We start from the raw sequence: 15,221 nt of genomic DNA on the forward strand, positions 1-15,221 counted from the left end.
CCTTCACAAAAACTATAGTTCTTTGTCTGACAGCGATTGAAAATATTGAACAAATTTCTTCAACTTTGGAACTCAGTTGATGATGCAAAGAAATTAAAATAATTTCTCTCTACAAATCGAATTATCAAAGTATTTGTGCCTTTCCCAAAAATGAATGAAGCAAATTAAATACATTAAACTGAAAAACTGCAGTAACTGTAATATATTATGTACTATTTTAATTAAATTTTATTATTTGCCTATTTCTTTCTAAAGCACTAATTATATATAAGTTAACTGTAATGCAAACGAATCAGAAGAGTATATTTACAATCTACATATAAAGGAACTTTAAGTTTTAAGAATAAAGAAAACGATGGATATATACACATAGTCTTAATTTTGATTTGCTATACCTTTGGAGCCAATGTATTCCACACTTGGTTCTATGGGGGAACTCGATTATTCCAGGATCTCATATAATGAATTCATTTTTTGATTCGTCTCTAAAGACGAATGTTCTGCCAGAACAAAATTTTGGCACTTACTATATATAAGTTAACTGAAATGCAAACGAATCAGAAGAGCATATTTACAATTTATATATAAAAGAACTTTAAGTTTTAAGAATAAAGAAAGAAAACGATAAATATATATACACATACTCTTAATTTTGATTTGCTATATACCTCTGGAAACCATGAATTCCACACTTGGTTCTATAGGGGAATTCGATTATTTCCAAATCTCTCCAACTGCTTGGCATAAACCCAATTCTTAACCATACTTTTGTCTGCTCTCTATCTTATTTTAGCCGGCGTGCGCCTGGGCGAGAGTGCGAGCAGCAGTTCCATTGGCGCATCCAATGTGCCATGTCCACCGGAAATGTTTCGCTGCAACAACGGCAAGTGCATAACCTCGCATTGGGTGTGCAACTATCAAAAGGATTGTGACGATGGCGAGGATGAGATGCAGTCGTGTCGTAAGTAGATCCCCCGCCACCCTCCCGCAGATTCGTTAAAGCCAAACACTAACCGTCTCTAACGCTTTGTTGCCCAATACAGCGCCCCCCGAGTGCGAGACACCCCAGCTGAATTGCGGTCAATATGTCTTCAATAGGACGTACTGCATACAGCCGCACTATCGCTGTGATATGATTGACGACTGTGATGACAAGTCAGATGAGGCACAGTGCAGTAAGTACACATTATTATTGAATACCACATATCGAACACGTACATATACATACAAGTATGTTGATCCATTTAGTGGAGCACCCTGCCAAATGGCAGCAACATGGAGCACACTCCTGTATTCTCTGTTTAATCATTAAATCATGTTGCTAGATTGCGTTTGTAACAAACATATTCCATTTGTATTACGAGCAGCTTATTTTGGTTCATTAAGTAGGACAGCTGCCTGCCGCAGATAGAGACAGCTAAAGATAGAGAGAGGGAGAGGGAGAGCGAGAGAGAGTACTTATTATGCCTTCTTCATTTATTTATGCAATAATAATGCGAGTAGGTGGACAAGAAAAAGCTGACGACATACCTAGAGGATAAAATACAGAACGCCGCGTACATTACAATAAAATCTGAATCCGGGCAAATAATATTAATTAATTGTCTAAAATTAATTAGAAATAAAAGAACAAAAACAAAGAGTAGATCGAAAAATATATAATTAGTTTAGTAAACTGAATAACAAAGACTTCAATTATCTACATTATTGTAAATTGGAATTTATGCTAAATATTAATTTATAGCCAGTGTTTGTGTGCATTAATGAGCTTATATTTAATTTAGAAAAAAGTTTAAAAAATGGGGAATATTTAGGAATTGATTTATGATGAACTGGTGAAATTGTACACCATAAGAATAGATCTTCGGCGAAGGTGTTTTGTTTAGTATTTATATATATGCTATATGGTATATTATATACAAAACAAAATAACTAAAAAACCACAGTAATATATAGAAGTTAAATATGAAAAAAGACATTTTAGTTTGGGTAACAACAAATGAATAGAAAATGAAAACAAAAAATTATATAAATTGAATGGAAAAACAAATCTTAATAACAGCAATAGAAAAAGATATATAAATTCATTCTAACTATGTTTATTTATTTATTTTACTAATTTATTTTATCAACAAGCAAAGCTGTCGGTGTACAAAAAAAGAAATCAATACAATAGAGAACTTTGACTAAACTAAATTAAGAATAAATAAGTCCTATACAAATTACAATAATATCTAATAACAAATCCGACTCGATGGGGGGATTTTCTTTGCCGCACAGCACAGAGTAGTCAGAAAAGATGGAAATGAAGAAATAGCAATAAAATTTCAAAAACAAGTAAAATTAAATTTTAAAAATAATAATAAATTAAAATTAAAATACTTAAAGCTTACTTATGTTTTAACATTTAATGCATTCTTCATTTTCAAACAGTTAGTATTGGCTTTTGATGGCTGCTGCTTCCTTAAAAATCATTTATTTGCGGTTCTCTTATGCCAGTTGATTTGATTTTTTATTTGAGATTCGAGTGATTAGCTTTTGAAGGAAAAAGGTGATATTGAAAGTAAAATTCAATTAGGTTTTAAAATGTTCGATTCCCACTAAAGAAATGCAAATATTTTGCACCAACATTTATGCAAACATGTTTTTTTTATACTTCGGCAATGAGTTCTCTTTTTGGTGAGTATTAAATATTGCATTCAGGACATGCCTAAAAAAAAGGCGTTGTGCAAATGATTTTCCTGCCAGACATTAGTCGTTGTCAAAAGTTTAAGAAATCGATCATTTGCAACTGTCATTCCATTTCCCACACTTGCATTTTCAGTTACGAGATCGCTTTGTTTATATTATTTTGTCGATTGCGTTGGCGGGTGAATTGTAATTGATTTGCCAATAAAATCTGATACAGTGTTACGATTTCTGTGGCTGTCTGTCTATTCTGCATGCCCGTATAGTTTGTGTTTAGTTGCCATGCCATTTATTTATTGACAGCGATTTTTGGTATTTGTGTATGTGTGTGTGTGTGTGTTTGTGGGTGCTGTGCTGGTAGACTCTCTACCCGAAGCTATTTTAAGCGATCCCATTTAAACGAAATTAAAATATTTGGCACAAGTAACTATACCCAGTTCACTTGCAATTAATTGAAATAGACTGCATTGCCCCGGCACAAGTAGACTAGTCGGTGTGTGTGTGTGTGCTCAAGTATATATGCTATATAAACAAATGTCTGTCTGCCTGTCTGTGTGTGTGTGTGTGTGTGTGTATGTGCGTGCATTTGCTGCTTCTGGCTTGCTTCTCGCTTTCAATGCAAATTTGTTGACTCAACAAATATTTAACTCCATTTCGCAACGCTCTCACGCTCAGGCTCTCACTTCGGTTTGGTTTGGTTTGGTTCCGTTCGGTACAGTGTGGTACGATGGTGGTACGGTTGTGGTACGATGGTGGTACGGTGGCGGTTCAGTTTTTGTTCGTTTCGTTTGTGTGTGTGTGTGTGCACACCCAACAATTTGCTTTGCAAAATGTTTACATTTTATTATACCAATTTTATTTATGCAAATTTGACCAAATTCACACCGCCTGTGCTTCTGTTCATTCTTTTGAACAAATTCCGGAAGCCAAGTCAAGTGCGGTGCGGCGTGCGTGTTTAGACAAGGTGTGGCTTGAAGTCGAGTCGAGTCGAGTCGAGTCAAGGAAAGGAAAGTCAAGCCCGAGTCGACTGACGAGTCCAATTCAACCAACTGACACTGCAAATTGGTGGCAAGCAATCTGCTTGATGTTCGCTCATTTTCCAAAACTCCAAATCCTCCCTTTGTATGCTCAATTTTTCTGCGTGCTGCATGCCACAGGTTGTTGCCTCATAAATCTTTAAAGACTTCATTTGGTTCGGGCGGAATGAGCAGCTAATCAGTGAGTCTAACCGAATTAAATTGCCTTTACTTACTGCAATCTTTCAATTGTTTAAACAAAATTGCTGGGTTCCCTTAGAGCCCAGCATATATTTAATATTTATTTTAAGATTTCTTTCAATTATTATTCTACAGATTTCAAACAATCTTAAAAGCCACTTCTTCGCTCGAATAATGGCAAAATGTGCCCTTAAATGTGGATCAAAGGCGTTTAGTCCTACTTTCTAGGAAAGTGTTTTGTTAATATCAGGAGCCGCAAATAATGATTATTTAGATTTTTTTTAAGGGTTAAGAGTATTCCATTATCCTTCTATTAGTATTATTCATGAATATTCACCATAATTTAAAAATGCCAATTTTCATTCATTCTGTCACAATTATTAATTTTCATTATTTTTGGGCAAAATAAATAAAACTAATGATTCATTTTATTTATTTTTTTTTTAAATTAAACAATGTCCTTAAACAATGATAAAAAATTACTAAACAAAAAATATTAAAGTTTAAAAACGATGCTTACGATTGATCCAGTTGACATCAAGCTGGCTCATTGTTTACGGACATATATAAAATTTGTCTTATTCCCTACGAAAAAGGCAAAATGCAACTCTAAATTAATCATTACATTGTGAAAGAATGAATAAAATGAAAAATGAAATCATTATTTCGTAATTTGTTTAATAACACTTATAATAATTACGGTCCCCTTATTTATTCTGGTTATTATCCGCTTTCAGAATTTTCAATGACCAATTAACCAATATATTTGTGTCTATTTATGTTGGCTCCATCTTAAAGTTGCGCTATTGAGCTATTTCTAGGCAAACTCATAACTAACTTAAGATCTTAGTTTAATGAAATGCGAATGCGAAAGCAACAACAATTTGCTAAACAACAACTTGAAGTTGCATTGAAAACTTCCCTCTCTCTTGTAAGCAACTTCCCCATCAGTTATTTCAGCGTCTTCTTTTCGTCGCTGAAGAACTTTAAGGTTCGTAGCTTTTTGCCGGGTTTTCGTTTCAGTTGACTTTGTGGGGACGGTAGCAGACGAAGGAACTGATTGAATGCGGCTCACATTTTTGATTAAAAGTTTGGCATTTCCTTTGCCTTTGCCTGAGCGTCCGCGTCTGCGTCCGCGTCAGCATCAGCTTTAGTTTCATTTTCTTGTCCCGCCTTTTGCCATTTATTGCTTGTTGTTTAAGATTTATGCATGTCTGTCTGGCTGTAGATATTTAAATATCTGTCAGCGACCGATTTCTAAGTACTTTGCTGCCTTTTACAACTTTCCAGCGCTAAGCCCCAAGTCGTTTTGAGCAATGCTAGACAAACGTGCCCAACTTTGTCCTCGTCTTCATCGTCTACAGCGTCGTCGTCGTCGTCGTCTTCGTCGTTTTCGTTGGCAATTTGTCGGTAGAAGCAGCATTACTACCAACAACAACAATAACAACAACAATAACTACTAAGTACAGCAACAAATTGTTGCTGTCGTGGCTCCGCTTGTGTAAGATCAAGTTTAAATTTCATTTTAATTTAATAAGAAGCGGGAGTTGGGACAAGCATTGCATGCTTCAAGGGGCTTCCGCAATCCTTATCTCTCTTTCACTCCGACTCGTCCGACTGTCTGTCTAACTATCCATCTCGCTTCCTCAATAATTTATCGCACTTAAATGGCGGCAAAATGTTCGCTCTTATTGCGTTCTTAACAAATTTATTTTGTGTACGTGTCAACGCGTCTTCAAAGCCGTCCGAATCGTCGTTGACATAACGCCTGAAGCCGTGTCGTCTATGTGTGTGTGTGTGTGTGTGTGTGTGTGTGTGTAGAAGGACGTGTGTCTGTGTGTGTGTCTCTGTTTGTGAAAGAGTGCGTTTGTTTACTTAATTTATGGCATATAAATATTAGAGCAAGCTTATTTCAACTATTTAATTACTTAAGGTGTGTAGCGTCTCCCAGACTCCAACGCCCCACCCTCGAGCCCTCGAACTATCAAACCACTTTGCCTGTTAGCTTAATGTGTTCGCACACACACACACACACACACACACACACACACTTGTCTACTCTGTTAGCCCGACTAATAGTTTAACAACAGCAAGTAACCATTAGAAAGACGGTCACTTAATGCGTTGAGGTCAGAGAGGGTTGCCTGCCATATCGACAGGCCACCCCCACTCCCTCCACGTCCCCCACCATCCACTCCTGCACCCAAGCTGCTCACGTTCTGTGTTAGTTAAGCTGAAAAGTCGTGTCGTAAAACATGGCAATGAGTGTTTAATTAAATGCTGTTATACATAAGTACGTAAACGAAGCCTAACATTTTTATGTGCTTCGGCGTATGTGTATGTTAGCGTGTACGCGTGTGTGAGGATGCAAGAAGAGGGTCACTAAAATATCCGCACTGAGATGGTTGCTGCAACAAAGATGGCTGTAAGTGCGTCTTCTGTTGCTGTCTGTGCTGCCTTATCAAAACACTTTTATAATTTTCATTTTGTTTTTGTTTTGGAAGCCAACCTCAATAAACGAAAGTAAGTCGACCCCCAAACCACCTCCCCTCCCCTCCGCTTACTGCCTTCAGCCTTGATATCTCAACTTGCACTTAATTGCACGAGCACTAAAAGCTACGCGACCCCAGAAAGAAACTTTAAACGGCAGCCACGCAGCCAGTCAGGCAGACAGGCAGACAGATAACGCAGGGCGCAGCTTTTAATTGTGAAGCACCTGCAGGGAAACACAGAGAGTAGTTGGATAGTTGGGGAAGGGGGTGCGGTGTACTAAGCAGCTGCCAGAATGCGAAAATATTGTTGCTTGCTGTGTTGTGTTGTTGCTGAGGGCTTCTCCTACGTATTAACTAATGAGGCAGCTGGTGCTGCATACAGAGGGAAGAAAAAAGGCAAAGGATAAGCTTAAGTCAAATTGGAACTTTCCAAGTGCGCGATGGAAGATGAAACCTGGTGGATGAGGAATAAAAGATGAGACCATCTGTTATATACTCGTTGCAAAGAATTAAAAACATTTTCCGCGCAACATATTTTCCTTAAAATCATGGGGTCACCAGAAGTAGTTTATTAAGCGAATATTTCTGAAGATGCAGAAGTTAAAAAAAAAATGTGTGTCAGGGCGACGCGCAAAAGAAGTAAAACATAAAGGTTGCATTGGAAGGATTTAATTTGAGTTAATTCTTTTTCCGATTGGGAAGGCTAATTTTAATTTGGCTTGAAAAGAATGGCTAAAAATAGATAGAAAAACTTCCAGAAAATGGCTAGAAAAACCGCTATAAAACCCGCTAAAAATAGATAGGAAATCCTGATGGTTGCCAATCCAGTTTTCAAGGCACTCAGACAACGCAGTTCTATTTCGCATTCAACATATTCCTGGAAACCCACAATGAATGCCGAGTCTTAAAAATCAAGACTGTTAACATTCCAGGCTGTACCGTTAGGTGCAAGCACACATCGTTATACCACAGCTGATTTTTGCTTGCCTTCTGTTCATTTATGTGCGCCTGTTACCGTGCTATTGGTTTCGTCACAGAAAAGGTTGCGCATTCAGCATTCAAGACCCTCACAAAAGAAGTTTCACTTTAAAATGTCAATGTAACTCACTATTTCCTAAATGAAGGATAACAATAATTAAAGTGCGTCACTAAGGCTTTAGTTAAAGATAGATTTAATAGATGTTTCGGTTTTGACAGGTTTCCTAATTCTTTATTGTTATGCCATACCTTTAAAGTGATATCGCGTGTGGGACTCTAATAATTTGCTCGTTTCGTGACTGGGTTTTTAGCTCTTTGGCATGCATAAGGAAGCAGGAAGCTCGAAACGCAGCATCTTTCCTTCTCTCAACGTGCCACCGTTTCGCTTTTCTGCCACGCCCCACCACGCACCACCCACAACCACCCACAATCACCCACAACCACACACAACCACACACACAGCAGCGTCGTAAACTGTCGTTGAACTCGACGCTGGTGCCGGCAATGCTGTTACCGCTGACGTTTATTTGACTGCACTGCCAGCAGTTAGACGTGACGGGAAGACAACAGCAACCAGTTTAAGAACCACAACACAGCGAACGGCGCCCGAAGCTGCAGCCATAAACGCCCTTAATGGGCGGAGAAGGGCAGGTCGGTTGGGGCGTCTGTCAGGCAGTCCGAGGCAATGAGAGTTGTTGCCACTTGTCGCGCGTAATTACACAAGCCAGTAAGCCAATACACGCATAAAAGTCTTGAGCTGTTTGGGGCATGCAATAAAACTCAACCTCCTGCCTCTGTCTCTGCCTCTGCCTCTGTCTCTGCCTCCTCCCCCTCACTTTTCGTTCTTCAATTATAAAGTGTTGGCACTTGAAAGTTGCCATCCGTGAAGGACTCTCCCCTCAGACGGCTCTCTCTCTCTCTCTCTCTGTCTCTCTCTCTCTCTCTGTCGCGCCCTGTCGTCCGCCTGTTTATAAAGTGCCAATGCCGCCGCTCTCAAAGTCCTAAGCCAAACTTTGTAAAAACCGTAAAAATGGCGGAGCTACATTTTTATGACCTTGCAAAAAAGTTACATTTACTGCCACACTCTGCACCAATTGTATTTGCACAAGTTGCATTTAATTTCTCATTTTAATGTGCAGCATGCACTTCAAAAAAAACTCCCCTACTTTTCTTCGTTAACAAGATACACTTCAATTTGTAAAGAACTCAAGAACCACACACAAATAAAATATTGATTCGACTACTTTAAATTCAAGAAATATGCGTCTAGTTTTTCCAATTATAGTTTTGAAAATGTTCAACCAAAAATTGTCTTTTCTCACAGCTGATAAATTTTAAAAATATTTTTTCCTTTTTCGTTTCAATATTCAGAAAAATTATGCAAAATAATGGAATTTTTTGGCAATTTTGTGGCAAATGAGGCCATTTCATACAGTCTAGCTGGAAGAGGACGCAATTTATATAAGTGTTTTGTATAGGAAAAAAAAAAAAAACAACTTCTATTGTCACAGCACTAGCCCATAGAATATACTAAATTGTTATAAAAAGGGCAAAGAGGTATGCTTGTTTAGTGGGAATGTTGGTAAAAATTTTGGTATACATTCTTGATAAGCATGATGAGACTAGTCGACTAGCACAATCTCCTAGCTCCAAGGAAGGAAAAATTCGGCTTTGACATTTTTTTATTGCTTTTTTGTCTTCATGTCAAGTTAATCATAATCTTCTCCTTTGGTCCAATTCAATTGGAGATCTACATATATCTTACATATCCATATTTTATTCGGAGCACTCCTCAATGTCAGAATTCCATTAAGTTGGAAGAACTACACATATCTAATAAATCTATCTTTAATTCCAAGTATTTCTCAATGTCAGAATTCCATTACGTTGGAACCTTTTTTCTGTTTTGTCACAATTTGAAGATTTTTTCTTGCTTCTGCGGTTTATTTATTTAAACAATAACCAATAAAATTATTGGTTAATTAGCCAAGGGCCAAGGCTCAGAGATATCGGACAACGCTGCTCTTTGTAGACATGTATTCCTGTGTGTATATCTGTATCGATAATCGTCTTTGCTTGCTATCGATTAGACTGTCTATATACTGCCCGACAACTTGTACCCGTTAGAAAAGCATAGCTCATTTCTTATTTAAATAATAATTATAATTAATAATTAAAAAGTGTGAAAAATGAACTTAGCTTTGAACTTTGTGCAAAGGAATACACGAAAAAAAGGAAGCTCAAGTAACTATTTTCCACAGATCAATCAATGAATAAAATTCTATGAAAAACACGCTCATAGAGAGCAGCTATGCTTATCAGCTTATCAGCATACAATTAACGACTAGTGTGGCTTGCTATGCAGAAACTGCATAAAAGCAAAAGTTGCAAGGAAAAAATCAAAACAGGACGTTGTACAAAACAAGTCGCAGACTCTTCGATGTGTCGACATACATTTGACAGCTAGTGTAACGAGCTGCTACTACTTCCTGCTCGTTTGTCATTATGATTTGCTTTTAATGCAACGCAATGCTGAATCGCAACCGTTGGCGAATGGTGTGCAGCAAGCACAAATTTGCAACAAATTGTGCGCGCAGATTGTCTCAATGCCGCATGCCAAGTTGCAAGTGGCAAGTGGCAAGTGATGGGGACAGGCAGGAACAGAGGCAGCAGCGGCGGCAGCGGCAACGGCAGCGAGTTGTGTGCTTTGATATTGCGCATACGCAACGTGCGTCATGTTAATTTAGACGAGAACTCGTGACACATTTTTATGACGACGCACAAGCTGCAGTTATTGCCGTTACTGTTGTTGTTGTTGTTGTTGCTTGTGATGCTGCTACGAGTTGATAAATTTTACAGACCTTTACACATGCTCAGCAGCGCTTAGATAGTGGCTCAAAAGAAAGTTACTTTTTCGCCGCTGCGGGCTCCACTTGATGTAGTTCATGTTACTCTGTCAATAGCTTGTGACTCAAACAGACAGTATGCCAGACTGACTGGCAGTTGACAGACGAAAGTGGGTCGGTCTGGTACCGGTACCTGCACACATTCTTGTTGTTGCTGTTGCTGTTGTTGCTGTTGCTGTTGCCGCTATGGCTGCTGCTGTTGCTGTTGTGCTACAAAAAGTTTCGCCGGCAGGAATATTTATACAACTTTGCCTTGTTTAACTTCAGCTAATTAAGTTTGCTCTGCTACACTTGGCTGCTGCCCTATCGTTAATGTGCTGGGAAGTGGGAAGTGGGGAGCATAGCATAACATAGCATAATAACAACAACAACAACAAGAGCAGAAACCGTAGCTTAAACGGGAATAACAACAACAATAAGACTGCCAACATCTGGCTATGAGTGCACGATGGCAATAAAAAAGACTTATAAAATTTATTATGGCCATGCGTACTACTGACCCGTAGCCTCCCACACTTCCACCCACATTTCGCCCACCACCCCTCCCCCATCACTCGTCACCCCCCGCCATTGTAGCATCCGGCAAGTGGTCAGTAGTTTTAACAGTCCTCGGCTTATAGATCATAGACCATAAATGTCCGCCAACTGACACACTTAACCCATTGCAGCCCACTTTTCTTTGCAACTTTATCAATAATTTATAGCCCTCAAGTAATTAGAGAATGCCAAAGGAAATATACATGTTATTCAGTTGTTGTTGTTGGTTTTTTTTTTAAATTATTTCAAAGTTATTTATGAATATATAATGTAAATAAATAAATAATATTATATGTTTCATAAAAAAATTTATTTGCATTAAAAATCGAATTTCCATTTTTATCCTAGAATTGTGTTTGCAGATTTAGAAGAGTCCAGTCCATTTCTAATATTCCGTATTAAACAGTCGACTTCCAACATTCCATGTCTAACGTCCCACTTCTAACATTCCACATCATTCTGGTTGCTGTTCAAACATTCCACTTCTATCATTCCACTTCTACCATTCCACATAATACATTCCACTTCTAACATTCCAAATCTAGCAGCCCACATCGAACATTCCGTCCTTCTAATTCCACTTCTATCATTCAACTTCTACCATTCCGCATCGAACTTCACTTCCAACATTCCACTTCTAACATTCTACTTCTAACATTCCACATCTAAGATTCCGTTCTTGTTGCTGTTCGAACATTCCACTTCTATCATTCTACTTCTACCATTCCACTTCAACCATTCCATATCACACATTCCACTTCCAACATTCCAAATCTAGCAATTCACATATCTTGTTGATATTCTAATTCCACATCTATCATTCAACTTCTAACATTCCGCATCTAACATTCCCCTTCTCACATTTCACATCAAACATTCCACTCTTGCTGCTATTCTGACATTCCATTTCTAACATTTCACTTTCAACATTCCACTTCTAACATTCCGCTCGAACACTACATTGAATTTTTTTAATGGGTTCACATTTGAAGTCTTTAAATTTTGTTTATATGTATTTCCTTCACCGATATATGTTAAGGTTAAGCTCAGCCCTCTAATTTAGTCATTCGGCACAGGCCGAATAACATTTTGAGACAAATCCACAACTTTCGCTAAGCAATGACCACCCATTTCTTGTATCAAGCCGGTCCATGATGGACTGGTCGGACTAACGGGGTGCCTGCTCCAACGATTTTGGCAGTGTTGGGCGGCGGAGAGGGTATGGCATGCAACCAACTACTCGATAATTTATAGCACTTTGCTTGCCAACACACAACTCAAGTGAACAATTCGGGGGCCGGGGGGATAAGGGAAAAGACACATGGACACTGACACGGACATGGACACGGGACGAGTGCCTAAGCCGACCGACTGAGAATCACGCCCGACATTTGTACAGAGCATGCATTATGTATACGCCATGCGTGCAAGCTTCTCATCGAGTATGAGTATGAGTGTGTGTGGTACAAGGGATTCGGTACAGTATTTGTGTGTGTGTGTGTGTGTGTGCCACAGGGTCGTTCATGTTGCTAACTAGACAACGCCAGACCCGACAGACCCAGCAAACCCAGCAAGCTCACCAGACCCGACGCTCTGCTACAATGTCTGGCATCAAAATTTAATGTCTTTGCCAGCAATAGTTTGCCGCATTTTGCTACCATTTTTAAGTTCCTCTGCTTACAAATCTACATCTACTTGTACATCACTCCCCAAGGAGTTGGTAGCTGGCATGTGATTCGTTTATGCCACACAATTCACATATAGATTTGGCGCGAATTGACGAATTTCGAAAAAATATATACTTACATACTTTCTAATAACTAAAGGCTGTATATAATTTAGCTAACATGTTAGATTCTTTTACAACCAAAGCTTACTCCAGTGTATTGGAGTTTTACATTAAAAGCTTGCACTTCGGATTCTTGGTTTAAGTTTTACTTTTGAAAAGGGTTACCCCGTGAATTATAGAACGATCTAAAGTAATATAAATATTTCGTATATAAGCAAGGGCGTAGGCAGATAAAAAATGTTGCCATATAAAGTCGACCACACGTTCATTATTATGACGCATTACTTGTTTTTCGCCTTAAAATGGATCTGAGTTGGATTTGTTGAAGTTTTTTCATTGATCACATGCATAAGTTATTTTTTAAATGCATCGTGCATTATTTAATCAAAAATTAAATTTTTTTGTATTTAAGAAACCTTTTTTTTATTAACGAACTACCAAAAATCCCTACCTTGTAATTGGTGGCAGACAGTTTTGGGAGAGTAAAAAGGAAACAAACTATTGCTCAAATGTTTATATTCATTCTAATTTAATAATTGTCCTCCTTAGGACAGAGCTTAAATAAAGAGTAAAGAATAAGGAAATAAATAAAACAATCATTCTGATTTTATTTTCAAAATAGCTTTGTACTAGTTTTTTTTTGTACATCTATACTGTCTCATTCTATACCAAGTATTTTCTCCTAAATACGTATTTATTCGAAGCCTTATCCTCATCTACATATATGGATATAGTATATATATTGTTGTGGTCGGTCCTATTTTTAAATGCATTTCTTGCTCTGGATCTGCTGCTGTACTGTGCTTATTTGTAGCTCAGGAATTCTATGTGCTTGAATTTCTTACGCTATATCTAATTCCATCACTTCACTTTTGAGGACGTTAATGAAGAAGAACATTTCATTATTTTCAATATTTTCCCAAGTACTAGTATAAGAGTTGGGCGCATACGCTGAAGTAAACATTTTTCAATCAATTCGCAATTCAATAATAAAATTAAACCGTGTAAACGCTTGATAAGTAAGTATGTACATACAAAATAAAGGTTGTATACATATATATTTGTGTGGGTGTGTGTAGGTGTGTGTGGATGAGTGTGGGTGTGCACAACCCACAGACCCTGAAGCTCGTTCTAACAATGCAAGTCAAAAGACGCATTGGGCCATGTGGCCGACCGCTCAGTGGTTTCAATCCAACAAAGGACCACCACATACTGTGCAGCATTTTCTTGAAACTAAATTATCACCCGGTTGGGCAGTGGATAGTGAATGGATAGGCGAATGGCGGACGGTGAACGGTGAATGGTGAATGGTGCATGGCGGGTGGCGGGTGGCCTCGGAGCAGAGTGTGGCGGAACAAGCATGTCACACGCTCGTTTGGGCAGCCAATTGGCAGGCTGGCAGTGTGGCAGGCAGTGTGGCAGGCAGGCAGGCTGCGTTAGACAACAGCAACAAGAACAGCAAGAACAACAACAATAGCAACTGGAAGCAGGCAGTGGCACAGTTTTTGGTTTGTGGCTCAGTATGTTGACATAATGTAAATTTGATTAATTTGTCTATAAAGCTTAGCCAAGCATTGGGTACTGGCAGCAGTAGCAGTAGCAGCAGCAGCAGCAGATACGGTAGAACAACAATCAATGTCAATAACTCACCTGCGGGCACAACAAAATGCCAGTCCGTCCAACTGTCTCCCTTTCCTTATTCCAATTATCTCCCTGTCTCTCTCAGTCTCTCCCTCGCTCTCTCCCTTGCTCTCTCTCTCTCTCTCTCTCTCGCTCTCTCTCTCTCTTTCCCTTTCGGTCGGTGTGAGCGGCTTTGTGTATAATTACGTGTGGAAACATAGACAGCCAGCCCGGCAGTAGCCAAGACAGACTTAGTTAATTTATGTGACAGACGCCGTCACACACACATGCACACTATAATTGGGTGGGTGGGCTGGCGGGTGGTGGGGGAGGAGTAGTACGTCCTGAAAAGTGATGGACATGAAACCTTGATGCTGGAAAAAAGCGGTTGATTTGATTCGTAATTTGCATAAATTTGTCGTTTGTTAGTTAATTTGCAAAAAGCGAGACGGACACCATTTGGCTTCACTCACAAGTGGCAGTCAGTGCTGCGAAATGTCATTTACTTATAACTAATTCCAATTAGAGATTTAGATTTAGAAACTTTAAGGCAATCAGAGTTTGGGAAAATAAGAAATTATTTTTGTCTGCTCCAATCCTCCTCAATAATCCCCCTACGCCCTGAACCGCAAAATATATGAGTATACAAGTAGTTTTATTTTCAATATTTTTGTATTATTTTTATTTCATTTCGACAAACAAGAAACTAAGCAACAAAAAGTAATGTGCCCCCTTCCTTTTCGTCATTCTTAATTGTGATTAAATCGGTCTATAAACATTGTAAAATTTTTTTTCTTTTTTTTCTTACCTCTACATCAAAACAAGTTCAAAAATACCGCACATGGATTTTTTATTTATTTATCTTATTTAGAGAAAACAATATAAAAGTTGTGAAAAAGTCGCCTAAGCTAGGAAAGCCTATGTTGGAAAAATCGAAACAAAATTCAATAATATCTAATAAACTGAAGCGCAGTATAATCGGAGGCATTAATAG

The 15,221-nt window shown here is 38.4% G+C and overlaps 1 protein-coding gene across 1 annotated transcript in view; it reads left to right on the top strand.

The window, feature by feature from the left end:
* The first annotated feature begins 854 nt into the window (after nt 1-854).
* Nucleotides 855-15,221, top strand: part of LOC115628712 (low-density lipoprotein receptor-related protein 2) — a 31,647-nt gene continuing 17,280 nt past the window's right edge. Inside the window, exons 1-2 of the mRNA XM_030524905.1 lie at nt 855-961; nt 1,044-1,175. Coding sequence (XP_030380765.1) covers nt 865-961; nt 1,044-1,175 — 229 coding nt within the window. The 5' untranslated portion in view covers nt 855-864. The remainder of the gene's footprint in view (nt 962-1,043; nt 1,176-15,221) is intronic.

The sequence above is a fragment of the Scaptodrosophila lebanonensis genome, unplaced genomic scaffold, assembly GCF_003285725.1.
Source record: "Scaptodrosophila lebanonensis strain 11010-0011.00,11010-0021.00 unplaced genomic scaffold, SlebRS2 tig00000123-arrow-arrow-pilon, whole genome shotgun sequence".
NCBI lineage: Eukaryota > Metazoa > Arthropoda > Insecta > Diptera > Drosophilidae > Scaptodrosophila > Scaptodrosophila lebanonensis.